This window comes from Coregonus clupeaformis, chromosome 17 (genome assembly GCF_020615455.1).
Source record: "Coregonus clupeaformis isolate EN_2021a chromosome 17, ASM2061545v1, whole genome shotgun sequence".
Classification (NCBI taxonomy): domain Eukaryota; kingdom Metazoa; phylum Chordata; class Actinopteri; order Salmoniformes; family Salmonidae; genus Coregonus; species Coregonus clupeaformis.
In genome coordinates, this window is record NC_059208.1 from 68,574,033 (window position 1) to 68,591,775 (window position 17,743).

General features: G+C 42.1%; 1 protein-coding gene across 3 annotated transcripts in view; it reads right to left on the bottom strand.

The window, feature by feature from the left end:
* Nucleotides 1-16,970, bottom strand: part of cndp2 (carnosine dipeptidase 2) — a 31,684-nt gene extending 14,714 nt beyond the window's left edge. The window contains exons 1-4 of one of the 3 annotated variants that reach the window (XM_041903974.1): nucleotides 16,883-16,970; nucleotides 16,168-16,259; nucleotides 14,645-14,788; nucleotides 8,182-8,344 (exon numbers count right to left, since the gene is read on the bottom strand). In XM_041903974.1, coding sequence (XP_041759908.1) covers nucleotides 8,182-8,344; nucleotides 14,645-14,788; nucleotides 16,168-16,227 — 367 coding nt within the window. In that variant the 5' untranslated portion in view covers nucleotides 16,228-16,259; nucleotides 16,883-16,970. Of the gene's footprint in view, nucleotides 1-8,181; nucleotides 8,345-14,644; nucleotides 14,789-16,167; nucleotides 16,260-16,769; nucleotides 16,854-16,882 lie in introns of those variants that run through there. The other 2 variants (XM_041903972.1, XM_041903975.2) reach the window with 2 other exon arrangements.
* Nucleotides 16,971-17,743: the final 773 nt, after the last annotated feature.

Here is a 17,743-nt window from a genome sequence, read left to right on the forward strand (position 1 = left end):
TAATACCATTGCAGATCTACATAGAAGCCCAAAAAGACAGCAGTGGTGTCGCTCTTCATTTCTTGGTTCTTCTGTGGTACATATAAAAGACCGCTACACAAACTAATAGCGAAATCACAGACACTGTTAGCTAAATGTTAACGAGCGAAAAACAAACATAACTAATTGCAAAGACAGGCAAATCCAGCTCATAGTTATACAAGCATAGCTAGTACAGTGAGGGAAAAAAGTATTTGATCCCCTGCTGATTTTGTATGTTTGCCCACTGACAAAGAAATGATCAGCCTATAATTGTAATGGTAGGTTTATTTGAACAGTGAGAGACTGAATAAAAATTTAAAAAATCCAGAAAAATGCATGTCAAAAATGTCCTTTCCAACTCATGTCTTCAGTGAAAGTTCTAGACTACTTTACATGCCAGCTGCAGACTGGTAATGCTACGGTCTAGTGAGTTTCTTCTTCTTGTGTAGAGATTGAGAGTTTGAGTTTCTCACCATTTCAAACATGTGGACAAACGTCTCACGTTTCCTGGTCTTAGAGTGTCAACCATTTGCAACGGGAGCTCGCGCTTCACGTCGGCTGGTCTTTCTGGTCTAACCATTTTAAGCCGTGTAACCACAGCTCCACACTTCACCAAGGCTTTTATCCTCTGGTAAAAAAGGGGGCGTTCCATCACGCCGACACAATGTCTGTGCTCACTTGGGCATGGTTACTGACTGGGCAAAAGTTTATATAAAACAATTCTCATTAGAAGAATAAAATCACATTGCTATCTTCACAAAAGTACTCATACTTAAATCATATATATATTTTATACAACATTTAAATGTAAACTTGATAACTAGAATGTGTACACTTTCAGAGTTATTTATTTATACCATCCTTAATGACATCACAAACTAATAAACAATATGACATGATTATTCTTTAGGTCCCCACTGACCATTCCAAACATTTGGAGGTCAGGAATAATGTTACAAAGTCCAGTCAGTCTTCCCATACTAGAGACCAAAAGGCGTCCTTTTCTGCAAACTATTTATGACCGTCTGTTAAGTCATAAAACCGTCCCAACTCCCCCCTACTCCTCTGCTGTGGGAGAGAGGGGGGGTCTGGCAATCTGTCAGCCATTTGCCAAGCTGATCTGCCACCTTTGATCCTCACCAAGGAGAGAGTCATGACACTATGGACTCACCAGCTTTTGCTTTCTCCCATTGTGCTATTTACAAACACGTGACTGGCTCAACTGTTCTAGGGAACTAAGATAAGCTTCATAATGTGAAATAATGTGACAGGTGAAATTAACACAATCAGTTTTTATCTCCTAACGTATTGCACAAGTTGACTGCAGGTATTAACTTAAAGTAGCTACAAATATTCAAATGTAAGGAAATACTTGACAGTATTAAAAAACCATCCCGTGGCATTTTCCAAATGCCCCAGTATACACGGAATAACTCCCAAGCCTATTATAGACCAATATAAGAAATTGAAAAAAATGCTACTAAAAAGGAAAGAAAAAATCTAACATAAGTTATAGTTTCCCTGTGAAACATACCAAGAATCAAAAGAAGGAAATTAGGTCATCAAAAAAAGGGGGGGACGGTTTTATTTGAGTGGTGAAAAGAATTTAGCAACAGTCAGGTGACTGTCACAAGACAACGAGTAACAGCCTGTGTCAGCATGAAAGGAAAGTGCTGCTTACACATCTCTGCATTTGACACACTGACACCAGACCTCAGAAAGTGACTTATTCCACTGTTGTTACAGCCTGAATTCAAAATTGATTAAATTGTTGTTGTTTTTCTCCTCACCCATCTACCCACAATACCCAATCACTTTTTTTTACGTTTGCACATTTATTGAAAATGAAATCTCATTTACATAAGTATTTACACCCAGAGTCAATACTTTATAGAAGCACCTTTTGCAGTGATTACAGCTTTGAGTCGTCTTGGGTACGTCTGCAGTGAACAGCAATCTTCAAGTCTTTCCACAGATTTTCAATGGGATTCAAGTCTGGACTTTGGCTGGGCCACTCAAGGCCTTTCACATTCTTGTTCTAAAGCCATTCCAGAACTGCTTTGGCTGTATGCTTGGGGTCATTGTCCTGTTGGAATGTACAGTGGGGAAAAAAAGTATTTAGTCAGCCACCAATTGTGCAAGTTCTCCCACTTAAAAAGATGAGAGAGGCTTGTAATTTTCATCATAGGTACACGTCAACTATGACAGACAAAATGAGGAAAAAAAATCCAGAAAATCACATTGTAGGATTTTTTATGAATTTATTTGCAAATTATGGTGGAAAATAAGTATTTGGTCAATAACAAAAGTTTCTCAATACTTTGTTATATACCCTTTGTTGGCAATGACACAGATCAAACGTTTTCTGTAAGTCTTCACAAGGTTTTCACACACTGTTGCTGGTATTTTGGCCCATTCCTCCATGCAGATCTCCTCTAGAGCAGTGATGTTTTGGGGCTGTCGCTGGGCAACATGGACTTTCAGCTCCTTCCAAAGATTTTCTATGGGGTTGAGATCTGGAGACTGGCTAGGCCACTCCAGGACCTTGAAATGCTTCTTACGAAGCCACTCCGTTGCCCGGGCGGTGTGTTTGGGATCATTGTCATGCTGAAAGACCCAGCCACGTTTCATCTTCAATGCCCTTGCTGATGGAAGGAGGTTTTCACTCAAAATCTCACGATACATGGCCCCATTCATTCTTTCCTTTACACGGATCAGTCGTCGTGGTCCCTTTGCAGAAAAACAGCCCCAAAGCATGATGTTTCTACCCCCATGCTTCACAGTAGGTATGGTGTTCTTTGGATGCAACTCAGCATTCTTTGTCCTCCAAACACGACGAGTTGAGTTTTTACCATAAAGTTATATTTTGGTTTCATCTGACCATATGACATTCTCCCAATCCTCTTCTGGATGATCCAAATGCACTCTAGCAGACGGGCCTGGACATGTACTGGCTTAAGCAGGGGGACACGTCTTGCACTGCAGGATTTGAGTCCCTGGCGGCGTAGTGTGTTACTGATGGTAGGCTTTGTTACTTTGGTCCCAGCTCTCTGCAGGTCATTCACTAGGTCCCCCCGTGTGGTTCTGGGTTTTTTGCTCACCGTTCTTGTGATCATTTTGACCCCACGGGGTGAGATCTTGCGTGGAGCCCCAGATCGAGGGAGATTATCAGTGGTCTTGTATGTCTTCCATTTCCTAATAATTGCTCCCACAGTTGATTTCTTCAAACCAAGCTGCTTACCTATTGCAGATTCAGTCTTCCCAGCCTGGTGCAGGTCTACAATTTTGTTTCTGGTGTCCTTTGACAGCTCTTTGGTCTTGGCCATAGTGGAGTTTGGAGTGTGACTGTTTGAGGTTGTGGACAGGTGTCTTTTATACTGATAACAAGTTCAAACAGGTGCCATTAATACAGGTAACGAGTGGAGGACAGAGGAGCCTAAGTTACAGGTCTGTGAGAGCCAGAAATCTTGCTTGTTTGTAGGTGACCAAATACTTATTTTCCACCATAATTTGCAAATAAATTCATAAAAAATCCTACAATGTGATTTTCTGGAGAAAAAAAAATCTCAATTTGTCTGTCATAGTTGACGTGTACCTATGATGAAAATTACAGGCCTCTCTCATCTTTTTAAGTGGGAGAACTTGCACAATTGGTGGCTGACTAAATACTTTTTTCCCCCACTGTAAATCTTCGCCCCAGTCTAAAGTTGTTTGCACTCTGAAGCAGGTTCTCATCAAGGCTTTGCCTGTATTTTGCTCCATTCATTGTTCCCTCTATTCTTACCAGTCTCCCAGTCCCTCCCTAGTCCTTGCCGGTGACAAGCATCCCCATAGAATGATGCTGCCACCACCATGCTTCACGATAGGGATGTTGTTAGACGGGTGATGAGCTGTGCCTGGTTTTCTCCAGCCATAACGCTTTGCATTCAGGCCAAAGAGTTTAATGTTTGTCTTATCAGACCACAAACTTTTGCCTTATGATCTCAGTCCTTCACGTGCCTTTTTGAAAACTTCAGGCATGCTGTCGTGTGCCTTTTTCTCAGGAGTGGCTTCTGTCTGGCCACTCTCCCATAAAGCTCAGATTGGTGAAGTGTTGCAGAGACTATTGTCCTTCTGGCAGATTATCCCATCTCAGCCAAGGAACTATGTCATTCTGTCAGAGTGGTCATTGGGTTCTTGGTCACCTCCCTGACCAAGGTCCTTCTTGACCAGTTGCTCTGTTTGGTCGGACGGCCAGCTCTAGGCAGAGTCTGGGTAGTTCCATATTTTTTTGCATTTCCAATGATAGAGACCACTGTGCTCTTGGAAACGTCCAACACTCTAGAAGTTGTTTTATAACCTTCCTCAGATAAATGCCTCATCACAACTCTATCTCGGAGATATACAGACAGTTCGTTGGACTTCATGGTATAGTTTCTGCTCTGACATGCACTGTCAACTGTGGGACCTTATTCAAACAGGTGTGTTTCTTTCTAAATCATGTCCAAACAATTTAATTGGCCACAGGTGGACTCCAATGAAGTTGTACAACATCTCAAGAATGATCAAAAGGAAATTGGATGGACCTGAACTCAATTTGGAGTGTCATAGCAAAGGGGTGTGTATACTTACAGTACCCGTCAAAAGTTTGGACACACCTACTCATACAAGGGTTTTTCTTAATTTTTACTATTTTCAACATTGTAGAATAATAGTGAACACATTAAAACTATGAAATAACATATATGGAATCATGTAGTAACCAAAAAAGGTGTTAAACAAATCAAAATATATTTTATATTTCAGATTCTTCAAATAGCCACCCTTTGCCTTGATGACAGCTTTGCACACTCTTGCCATTCCCTCAACCAGCTTCACCTGGAATGGTTTTCCAACAGTGTTGAAGGAGTTCCCACATATACTGAGCACTTGTTGGCTGCTTTTCCTTCACCCTGCTCTCCGACTCATCCCAAACCATCTCAATTGGGTTGAGGTCGGGGGATTGTGGAGGCCAGGTCATCTGATGCAGCACTCCATCACTCTCCTTCTTGGTAAAATAGCCCTTACACAGCCTGGAGGTGTGTTGGAACATTGTCCTGTTGAAAAACAAATGATAGTCCCACTAAGCCCAAACCAGATGGGATAGCGTATCGCTGCAGAATGCTGTGGTAGCCATGCTGGTTAAGTGTGCCTTGAATTCTAAATAAATCACAGACAGCACCCCAACACCATAACACCTCCTCCTCCATACTTTACGGTGGGAACAAAACATGCGGAGATCACCCGTTCAACCACACAGCGGTTGGAACCAAAAATCTCAAATTTGGACTCCAGACCAAAGGACACGTTTCCACCGGTCTAATGTCCATTGCTCGTGTTTCTTGGCCAAAGCAGGTTTCTTCTTCTTATGTGTCCATTAGTAGTGGTTTCTTTGCAGCAATGTGACCATGAAGGCCTGATTCACACAGTTGATGTTGAGATGTGCCTGTGACTTGAACTCTGAAGCATTTATTTGGGCTGCAATTTCTGAGGCTGGTAACTCTAATGAACTTATCCTCTGCAGCAGAGGTAACTCTGGGTCTTCCATTCCTGTGGTGGTCCTCATGAGAGCCCGTTTCATAATAGCGCTTGATGGTTTTTGCAACTGCACTTGAAGAAGCCTTCAAAGTTCTTGAAATGTTCCGTATTGACCGGACCTTCATGTCTTAAAGTAATGATGGACTGTTGTTTCCCTTTGCTTATTTGAGCTGTTCTTGTAATAATATGGACTTTGTCTTTTACCAAATAGAGCCATCTTCTGTATACCACCCCTACCTTGTCACAACACAACTGATTGGCTCATACGCAGAAAGGAAAGGTGAAGAAAGGTGATTGCTGGACCATTGAGAAAAGTTCCTTATCAAACACTAATTTCATCCAATCATTATAAACCCATTTGAATGCAAGTGACCCTGAACACAGCCTAGACTGCCACCCATGTAACCTGTAGTTTGGAGTCTTTAGGTTAATTGGTGCGGACATGCTAACCGAGATACAGTGCATTCGGAAAGTATTCAGACCCATTGACTTTTTACCACGTTGTTACATTACAGCCTTATTCTAAAATGGATTAAATTATTTTTCCCTCAATCTACATACAATGCCCCATAATAACAAAGCAAAAACAGGTTTAGAAATGTTTGCTAATTTATTAAAAATAAAAAACAGAAATACCTTATTTACATAAGCATTCAGACCCATTGCTATGAGACTCGAAATTGAGCTATGGTGCCGCCTGTTTCCATTGATCGTCCTTGAGATGTTTCTACAATTTGATTGGAGTCCACCTGTGGTAAATTCAATTGATTGGACATGATTTGGAAAAGTACACACCTGTCTATAGGTCCCACAGTTGAAAGTGCATGTCAGAGCAAAAACCAAGGCATGAGGACGAAGGAATTGTCCTTAGAGCTCCGAGACAGGATTGTGTCGAGGCACAGATCTGGGGAAGGGTGCCAAAAAATGTCTGCAGCATTGAAGGTCCCCAAGAACACAGTGGCCTCAATCATTCTTAAATGGAAGAAGTTTGGAACCACCAAGACTCTTCCTAGAGCTGGCCGCCCGGCCAAAACTGAGTAATCGGGGGAAAAGGGTCTCTGGAGAGACCTGAAAATAGCTGTGTAGTGACGCTCCCCATCCAACCTGACAGAGCTTGAGAGGATCTGCAGAGAAGAATGGGAGAAACTCCCCAAATACAGGTGTGCCAAGGCTGTAATCGCTGCCAAAGGTGCCTCAACAAAGTACTGAGTAAAGTGTCTGAATACTTAAGTAAATGTAATATTTCAGTTTTTTTATTTGTAATATTTGCAAACATTTCTAAAAACCTGTTTTTGCATTCTCATTATGGGGTATTGTGTGTAGATTGATGAGAGAAAAAAAATTCATCAATTTTAGAATAAACTGTAACGGAACAAAATGTGGAAAAAGTCAAGGGGTTTGAATACTTTTCCGAATGCACTGTATGCCCTGGACTATTGGCTATGTCTAAAGGGCTTAAAACCAACATACCACATTGTCGTTTATGGGCAAGCCATGCTTTTATATCTCCTTACACCTTTCATATAGTGTGTAGACTAGCAGCGAAATGGTTAAAGGAGTGCCACATACAACTGCAGTCTGCTAGCAGATTTGATTTTTGATTCAGTAGTCATGCATGATACCATGTAGGAATGGTTTTAGATCAAAAGGAATAAGACAAAAACAATGCCATAAGCCTATATTTCACAAGTCAAGAACCAACAGAAATCGTGAAACCTATAAGCAATGTTCCCTCTATTTCTTTTCCACAAACTTGAACGTTGTGAAAATTCTGTGCAACTTTCAGCGTGTTTACTGTGAACACTGAGGCTGTACCCGCTTTAAGTTACAGTTATAACAGCGGCCATGTAGGCTACTGTGGCTATTTGATCATGTAGGCCTATCAGGGTGGCCTACCATTAAAAACTATGGAGAAAAAGCAACCACTCCCCCATTGCTAACTATAAATTAGCTATAAAATGGGCTAATAACGCTACATGCAGTTCTTGCTTTGATCTCAAAACAACGACCACTCATGCTGTAAACACAGTCCAGTTCAAAGTGAATGGCACAGATCCATATATGGTAATGGTCTATTTGCATATAGGGATACTGCAGCTCTGATTGGTTATGGCGCACTGTTCTGTGTAGAGTATGGGCCTGAGTTGTGCCTGTCAACCCAATACTTTAATGCTCTCTGTCTACAAGAAAATCTCTTGCATAGTTCATTTTGTTTGGGTATGTTGCATTGAAAGTGGCTAATATTGCGTTGATTAGAACACAATTCGCACAGTAGAGGGAAATGTTGATAGCGTTAACTAAAGGGGAAAACTAGAAAGTTAAGTGAAGTTTAATTTTGTGCTTCTCTGAGCGGGCTGATATTTCTTCTGCGCAGCAGTCCCAGGGGTGCATCGTGCTTGAATATTGCCTTTAAGGTAGTAGGCTACACTGTTGATACAAGGAGTAAGAAGCAACCTAAATTGCACAAGCCAATGCAAATCATAAACATACTTCCCCCAAAAGGAGAACAACACTGAAACATCAAAGTCCACAACTCAATGTTGGCATGGATTTTTATCTTTCAGCATTGTTCTCTTTTAGGTGCTTTGGAATAGCTACTCTCACCGTCTTTCTCCACCAGCGTGAAGGGCTCCGTGTCCCAGCCGTCGTCGATGGCAGCTGGCTGGACATCCAGGTGGCCGTAGATGCACACAGTCTTCTTGCCCGGGTCGGAGCCCAAGTGCCCCAGGACGATGGGTGGCAAGGGGATCTCCTCTCCGGACGGAAGCTGAGGGGGAAAAGAAAAGGTCTCATTCTCAATGGTCTAAAAATACATATTTACATTTGAGTCATTTAGCAGACGCTCTTATCCAGTGCGACTTACAGTTAGTGAGTGCATAAATTTTTTCATACTGGCCCCCCGTGGGAATCGAACCCACAACCCTGGCATTGCAAGCGCCATGCTCTACCAACTGAGCTACACGGGACCTTGCACACCATTGCACTGACGTGAAATAACAGCCTCCACTCTGATGGAAAGGCATTCCACTAGATGTTGGAACATTGCTGTGGGGACTTGCTTCCATTCAGCAACAAGAGCCTTAGTGAGGTCAGGCACTGATGTTGGGTGACTAGGCCTGGCTCGCAGTCAGCGTTCCAATTCATCCCAAAGGTGTTTGATGGGGTTGAGGTCAGGGCTTTGTGCAGGCCAGTCAAGTTCTTCCACACCGATCGACAAACCATTTCTGTATGGAACTCACTTTGTGCACAGGGGCATTGTCATGCTGAAACAGGAAAGGACCTTCCCAAAACTGTTGCCACAAAGTTGGAAGCACAGAATCGTCTAGAATGTCATTGTATGCTGTAGCGTTAAGATTTTCCTTCACTGGAACCAAGGGGCCTAGCCCGAACCATGAAAAACAGCCCCAGTACATTATTTTGTGAATGCCAAGCAGAGTGCAGAAGAAATATCTGCCCACGGAGAGAAGCACAAGCTTGAACTTCACTCAACTTTCTAGAGTTTTCCCTGTTAGTTAACACTATCAATGTTTCTGAATCAACGCAATATTAGCCACTTTCAATGCAACATACCGAAACAAAGCAAAGTATTCAAGAGATTTTGTTATAGGCAGAACGCATAGGAGTAGGATTCTATTGTGCACAACTGAGCCTGTAGTCTACACAGACCGGTGCGACATAGCCAATCAGAGCTGCAGTCGGTCTATATGCAAATAGACTATTGCAACATACAGTGCCTTCGGAAAGTATTCAGACCCCTTGACTTTTTCCACTTGTTACGTTACAGCCTTATTCTAAAATGGATTTTTTTTAAATATATTCCTCAGCAATCTACACACAATACCCCATAATGACAAATTGAACAGGTTTTTAGAAATTTTAGCAAATGTATAATATTTAAAAAACAAAAACATTTACATAAGTATTCAGACCCTTTGCTATGAGACTCAAAATTGAGCTCAGGTGCAGCCTGTTTCCATTGATCATCCTTGAGATGTTTCTACAACTTGATTGGAGTCCACCTGTGGTAAATTCAATTGATTGGACATGATTTGGAAAGGCACCTAAAGACTCTCAGACCATGAGAAACAAGATTCTCTGGTCTGATGAAACCAAGATTCAACACTTTGGCCTGAATGCCAAGTGTTACGTCTGGAGGAAACCTGGCACGGTGGTGAAGCATGGTGGTGACATCATCATGCTGTGGGGATGTTTTTCAGCGGCAGGGACTGGGAGACTAGTCAGGATCGAGGCAAAGATGAACGGAGCAAAGTACAGAGAGATCCTTGATGAAAACCTGCTCCAGAGCGCTCAGGACCTCAGACTGGGGCGAACATTCACCTTCCAACAGGACTACAACCCTAAGCATACAGTCAAGACAACGCAGGAGAGGCATCGGGAAAAGTCTCTGTCCTTGAGTGGCCCAGCCAGAGCCCGGACTTGTACCCGATCGAACATCTCTGGAGAGACCTGAAAACAGCTGTGCAGCAACGCTCCCCATCCAACCTGACAGAGCTTGAGAGGATATGCAGAGAAAAATGGGAGAAACTCCCCAAATACAGGTGTGCCAACCTTGTAGCGTCAAACCCAAGAAGACTCTAGGCTGTAATTGCTGCCAAAGGTGCTTCAACAAAGTACTAAGTAAAGGGTCTGAATACTTATGTAAATGTGTTATTTCTGGTTTCATTTTTAATAAATTAGCAAACATTTCTAAAAACCTGTTTTTCCTTTGACATTATGGTATTGTGTGTAGATTGAGGGGGGTAAAAACAATTTAATCAATTTTAGAATAAGGCTGTAACCTAACAATAAGTGGAAAAAGTCAAGGGGGTCTAATTACTTTCTGAAGGCACTGTGTGGATCTGTGCCATTTACCTTGAACTGGACTGTGTTTACAGCTGTGGTCGTGAGTAGATGTGCTTGTTTTGAGAACAAAGCAAGAGCTGCAAGTAGCCACATGTGCACATTTTGTTCATATCCTTTGCCAGTTAGTGAGTTATTAGCCCAGTTATAGATCATTTGTAGTCAGCAATAGGGGAGTGATTACTTCCTACAAGAGCACAAAACCTGTACATTTCTAGACAGCTTTGAAAAGTGAGTCAGATAAAAAAACGTTTCTTTGTCTTAAAGGGGCAGTGTTGTATTTTGAGACAGGCTTGAATAAGCCAAGTAGCCAATAGGCAGAGGGTAGCATAATTTGTCTGATTCTCTGTAATAAATGGTATGGGAATAATAATATGGTTTCTTGCATCAAACAACATTTTCAGTCATGAACAGGTTAATGTCAAGCCTTGCATGTTTTTTTTTTCAACAGTCTCATGGAATGTAGGCCTACATTGAACACCACACAATGGCTGCTACTGTTGACTGAATGATAGAACAGCTATTTTCATGTTAAAATGTTATGGGATGCATTTTCGCCATTGTTTTTGATGGTAGGCCACTCTGGTAGGCCTACATTATGATCAAATAGCCACAGTAGTCTACTTGGCCACTTAAAAACTGTAAATTAAAGCGGGTACAGCCTCAGTGTTAACAGTAAACGCGCACTGGAAGTTGTACAGAATTTTCAATGTTCAACTTTGCGCACAGCAGACCTGAAATTTGCTCAGTGACAAAATGTTTGAGGGAACATTGGTTGGCACTACGCATTCAGGCAGGTAGCGTTCTCTTGGCATCCGCCAAACCCAGATTTGTCTGTCGGACTGCCTGATGGTGAACCGTGATTCGTCACTCCAGAGAATGTGTTTCTACTGCTCCGGAGTCCAATGGAGGCGAGCTTTACACCTCTCCAGCCGACGCTTGGCATTGCGCATGGTGATCTTAGGCTTGTGTGCGGCTGCTCGGCCATGGAAACCCATTTCATGAAGCTCCCGACAAATAGTTATTGTGCTGACGTGCCTTCCAGAGGCAGTTTGGAACTCGGTAGTAAGTGTTTCAACCGAGAACAGACAATTTTTACGCGATACTTGCTTTAGCACTCGGCAGTCCCATTCTGTGAGCTTGTGTGGCATACCACTTCGTAGCTGAGCCGTTGTTGCTCCTAGACTATTCAACTTCACAATAACAGCACTTACAGTTGACCGGGGCAGCTCTAGCAGGGCAGAAATGTGACGAACTGACTTGTTGGAAAGGTGGCATCCTATGACGGTGCCACGTTAAAAGTCACTGAGCTCTTCAGTAAGGCCATTCTACTGCCAATGTTTGTCTATGGAGATTGCATGGCTGTGTACTCAATTTTGCACACCTCTGAGCAACGGGTGAGGCAGAAATCAAATCAAATTTTATTGGCCACATGCGCCGAATACAACAGGTGCAGACATTACTGTGAAATGCTTACTTACAGCCCTTAAAAATAAATGCACTGTTGGTTAATTAAAAAAGTAGAATAAAACAAAAAAGTGTTGACAAGAGCAGAAGTAAAATAAAATAACAGTAGGGAGGCTATATATACAGGGGGGTACCGGTGCAGAGTCAATGTGCAGGGGCACCGGCTAGTTGAGGTAGTTGAAGTAATATGTACATGTGGGTAGAGTTAGTGACTATGCATAAATAATTAACAGAGTAGCAGCAGCGTAAAAAGATGCGGTGGGGTGGGGGGGGGCAGTGCAAATAGTAGCCATGGTAGCCATGATTAGCTGTTTAGGAGTCTTATGGCTTGGGGGTAGAAGCTGTTGAGAAGTCTTTTGGACCTAGACTTGGCACTCCGGTACCGCTTGCCGTGCGGTAGCAGAGAGAACAGTCTATGACTAGGGTGACTGGAGTCTTTGACAATTTTGAGGGCCTTCCTCTGACACCGCCTGGTATAGAGGTCCTGGATGGCAGGAAGCTTGGCCCCAGTGATGTACTGAGCCGTACGCACTACCCTCTGTAGTGCCTTACGGTCGGAGGCCAAGCAGTTGCCATACCAGGCGGTGATGCAACCAGTCAGGATGCTCTCGATGGTGCAGCTGTATAATTTTTTGAGGATCTGAGGACCCATGCCAAATCTTTTCAGTCTCCTGAGGGGGAATAGGCTTTGTCGTGCCCTCTTCACGACTGTCTTGGTGTGTTTGGACCATGATAGATTGTTGGTGATGTGGACACCAAGGAACTTGAAGCTCTCAACCTGTTCCACTACAGCCCTGTCGATGAGAATGGGGGCGTGCTCAGTCCTCTTTTTTTTTCCTGTAGTCCACAATAATCTCCTTTGTCTTGGTCATGTTGAGGGAGAGGTTGTTATCCTGGCACCACATGGCCAGGTCTCTGACCTCCTCCCTATAAGCTGTCTCATCGTTGTCGGTGATCAGGCCTACCACTGTTGTGTCGTCTGCAAACTTAATGATGGTGTTGGAGTCGTGCCTGGCCATGCAGTCATGGGTGAACAGGGAGTACAGGAGGGGACTGAGCACGCACCCCTGAGGGGCCCCCGTGTTGAGGATCAGTGTGGCAGATGTGGTTACCTACCCTTACCACCTGGGGGCGGCCAGTCAGGAAGTCCAGGATCCAGTTGCAGAGGGAGGTGTTTAGTCCCAGGATCCTTAGCTTAGTGATGAGCTTTGAGGGCACTATGGTGTTGAATGCTGAGCTGTAGTCAATGAATAGCATTCTCACATAGGTGTTCCTCTTGTCCAGGTGGGAAAGGGCAGTGTGGAGTGCAATTGAAATAGCCGAATCTATTAATTTGAAGGGGTGTCCACATACTTTTTGTATATATAGTGTACATCTTCCTGCTCATAGTTAATGTTACCTAAAGGGTATACATTCAGAGCTGTGTTTATAGCCATGTTTCAAGATGCATTCATTGGTAGTGGCTATGTTTTACAAACAGAATGTTGATTCCGGCACACAATTCATACCCCGTCCATAACATATGACAAATTACCCCATTACTGACTTGAGAACAAGAAGAATAATTCAAAGAAGGGCACCTATTGGTCGATGAGTAAAAAATGTAAAGCAGACATGAAATATCCCTTTGAGCATGGTGAAGTTATCAATTACACTTTTGATGGTGTATCAATACACCCAGTCACTACAAAGATACAGGCGTCCTTCCTAACTCAGTTGCCAGAGAGGAAGGAAACTGCTCAGGGATTTCACCATGAGGCCGATGGTGATTTTAAAACAGTTACATAGTTTAATGGCTGTGATATGAGAGAACTGAGGATGGATCAACAGCATTGTAGTTACTCCACAAAACTAACCTAAATGACAGAGTGAAAAAGAAGGAAGCCTGTACAGAATAAAAATATTCCAAAACATGCATCCTGTTTGCAATAAGGCACTAAAGTAAAACTGCAAGAAATGTGGCAAAGAAATTAACTTTATGTCCTGAATACAAAGCGTTATGTTTGGGGCAAATCCAACACAACACCACTCTTCATATTTTCAAGCATGGTGGTGGCTGCATCATGTTATGGGTATGCTTGTCATCGGCATGGACTAGGGATTTTTTTTTAGGATAAAAACAAGCGGAAGAGAGCTAAGCACAAGCAAAATCCTAGAGGAAAACCTGTTTCAGTCTGCTTTCCAACAGACACTGGAAGACAAATTAACCTTTCAGCAGGACAATAACCTAAAACACAAGGCCAAATATACACTGGAGTTGCTTACCAAGACGACATTGAATTTTCCTGAGTGGCCTTGTTACAGTTTTGACGTAAATCGGCTTGAAAATCTATGGCAAGACTTGAAAAGGACTGTCTAGCAATGATCAACAACCAACTTGACAGAGCTTGAAGAATAAAATTTAAAAAAAATAAAATAATAAAAATAATAATAATGTGCAAATACTGTACAATCCAGGTGTGCAAAGCTCTTAGAGACTTACCCAGAAAGACTCACAGCTGTAATCACTGCCAAAGGTGATTATAACATGTATTGACTAAGGGGTGTGAGCTATTTCTGTATTTCATTTTCAATACACTCGCTAACATTTCTAAAAACATACTTGGTCATTATGGTGTATTGTATGTCGATGGGTGTAAAAAATATATATATATCAATTTTGAATTCAGGCTTTAACATAAGATGTGGAATAAGTCAAGGGTATTAATACTTTCTGAAGGCACACAGTGCTAAATCCTACCTTTTGTTTGCCAATGTCCACCATCTCCACAGTTCCCCCCAGCTTCTCAATGTCCTTGGCTGCCATCTCCATCATGTTGTTGATCTCCCCGCGCTTCTCTGGCCAGGCAGACACACTCTGCACAGCCACCCATTGGGCAAGACGCTAGAGAGAGAGAAGAGAGAGAAGAGAGAGAAGAGAGAGAAGAGAGAGAGAGAGAGAGAGAGAGAGAGAGAGAGAGAGAGAGAGAGAGAGAGAGAGAGAGAGAGAGAGAGAGAGAGAGAGAGAGAGAGAGAGAGAGAGAGAGAGAGAGAGAGAGAGAGAGAGAGAGAGAGAGAGAGAGAGAGAGAGAGAGAGAGAGAGAGAGAGAGAGAGAGAGAGAGAGAGAGAGAGAGAGAGAGAGAGAGAGAGATTAATATTAGGCATAATTCTGATTGTTTCTTAAATGTAGGGTATTTTATTTAGAATTGTTAAACATTGTTGCTTTGGCAACAAGTATTTTTGTCATGACAATAAAAAGGCATTTTCAATATTGACAGAGGCTTTGAAGGCAATTTCATAAATTCATATGCACGCAGTTCATGTTTGTGGCAATAATCAAGGAACACTTTCAGATTACATTTATAGGACACATTCAAATCAGTACATCTTTAGGGTTGTTTTGTTGTTTTATATTGGGATATTATTTATGATTTATCGTTTCGTTTTGACAATATCACGATATTATTTTTGCGCTAGTTGGCTGTACCTGCACATTAACGCCAGTATTTTTCCTTCATAGCTTGTTCTCCATCATCTTCTTAAATAAGGAGTCCATTTGTTTTCAGCACTTTTATTTCTATGACTGATCAAATAATCTTGTCCCTCTGCAGCAGACATATGGTGACCAATATGCTTGGAACATCGAATCGCGATAGATATAGAATCGTGAGAATTGCAATACATATCATATCGGCACCTAAGTATAGTAATAATATTGTATCGTGAGGTCCCTGGCAATTCCCAGCCCTATACTTGTTCTTGAAGTTAATAGGAAAACCCACAAGCACATTACTTTGTTCTTGTGGCAAGGAAGTGAAGTCTTAGGCACTAAACCAAATCCAAATACCCTACAGTGGTGTGGTGTCCTATCTTATATACTGGTGTTGTTTTTGCTACCACATCAGTTCTTACTACTCAAATCAAATCAAATCAAATAAAATCAAATCAAATTTTATTGGTCACATGCGCCGAATACAACAAGTGCAGACATTACAGTGAAATGCTTACTTACAGCCCTTAACCAACAGTGCGTTTATTTTAAACAAAAAAAAAAAAAAAGGGGTTGGAGAAGTGAAAGCAATAACCTTCTTATCAAGTCCTTCTGAATCTGAAGTTTAAGAAATTAAAGAATTTAATATAATTTGGGATTCACATGGAAAGTAATGTTTTGGTTAAAATATTAATATGGCTAGCCTCAAATGCATTAATCAACTCATTCAAGTCGCAGATAGTAAAACATGACTAAATGCATTGTCATATTTCTAGTAATGAGAAAAAACTACCTCAATGTACAGCTCCTGGTGTTCGTCCACATATTTAAAAAGTTCTGGAAGATGAGCCATCTTTGGCTGAAGAGTTTGCTGGAACCTAAGAGCTGTTGGGACAGACAAACAGCCTACTTTGGACTACGAACTGACAGGGGAGCAATGAACATGCCTTAACAATCTCTTGTAACATTTTATCGACCATTAGCTCCTCCCAAACTGCTGACTGTGACACTACAAGTAGTTGTGTGACCGCATGGCATTACCTCAGAAACCCCCAACATTGCAAATAACAAAGTACTCGTAGCTATGAGAGTTTTTTTGGTGGCAACATTGTTGAAACCTTTTTGGATCAGATTCTAAACCTAGGGATATGATGGTCTGCAAACAAACAGAGGCAAGTCACCCTCAGCTAGCTACATAACTAACGTTAGCTATCTACAGCTAAATGAGTTAGTACTGTATGTAGCACTATGCTTTCAGGATAACAAAAAAATGAAATAATGCACCAATAAAGCTAGCTAGCTACAAAACACAATAACCCAATTTAGCTAGCTACATTAGGTATTCAGCTAGCTAACCACAACAACAGCTAGCAAACACTGTCAAGTTTAGCTTACTGTTTAACAAGTCAGTAGAGCAAGCTAAATGAGCTCCGAAATCTATTGTGAAATATGACTACAACTGTGTTGCAAAGACATTTCAGAAAATGACAGTCACTACCATCGCGTACTTTTGCTTACTCACTCACTGCAGACAAAGACAGTGGTACAGCGCTTCTTCCTCTCAGGCGTGTCATTGTTGAGGGGATTCGATTAATCTGTCCCGGGCGCCCATGTAGGCGTGTTTGCACAGTGTGAAAGCGATTGAATTTGCTTTGGAACCGGGATGCCTCCCGGGCGTGAGCCAGCCATGTGCCCCGTTCAAAGCCCACGGCTCAAAACAAAAATGACGTAATTAACCACGAGGAGTAATGGGTAGAATTATGTTTTTTCACATGCAAAAGAGATTGCTATTGATAAAACACACATTTTATGGAAAAGATATGTATGTTTCTGGACAAAGCACCATGCTGCCTTGTAGACATCATGACCGAGCTGCGCTGATTACTGTTTAATTTGAGAAAGGCACTCCTCCCTCACCGCTTTTGCCCGTTCACGTCTCGGGCCATAAAGCGATACCAAGCGGCTCCGCATAATCGAATTCGCTTATTAGTCCAAAAAGTTGCAAACTAAAACTACAGTTTCTATTGGACAAATTCTGGTAAGTCCCTCCCCGTTTCGTTCCGTTTAAGAAACGTTTTGCAACATAATTGGCGTAATGAATAGGCCCCAGGTCTATCTCTTCTAGATTTCCACAACACGTGAGATTGGCCGTGTTCGAGAGCATCAAACCCATAATTTATCACCCTGTGGACTCCCGAGTGGAGCAGTGGTCTATGGCACTGCATCTCAGTGCTAGTGGCGTCACTACATTGACATTTTCGTCATTTAGCAGACGCTCTTATCCAGAGAGACTTACAAATTGGTGCATTCACCTTATGATAGCCAGTGGGACAACCACTTTACAATATATCAAAAATGTTTTTATTTAT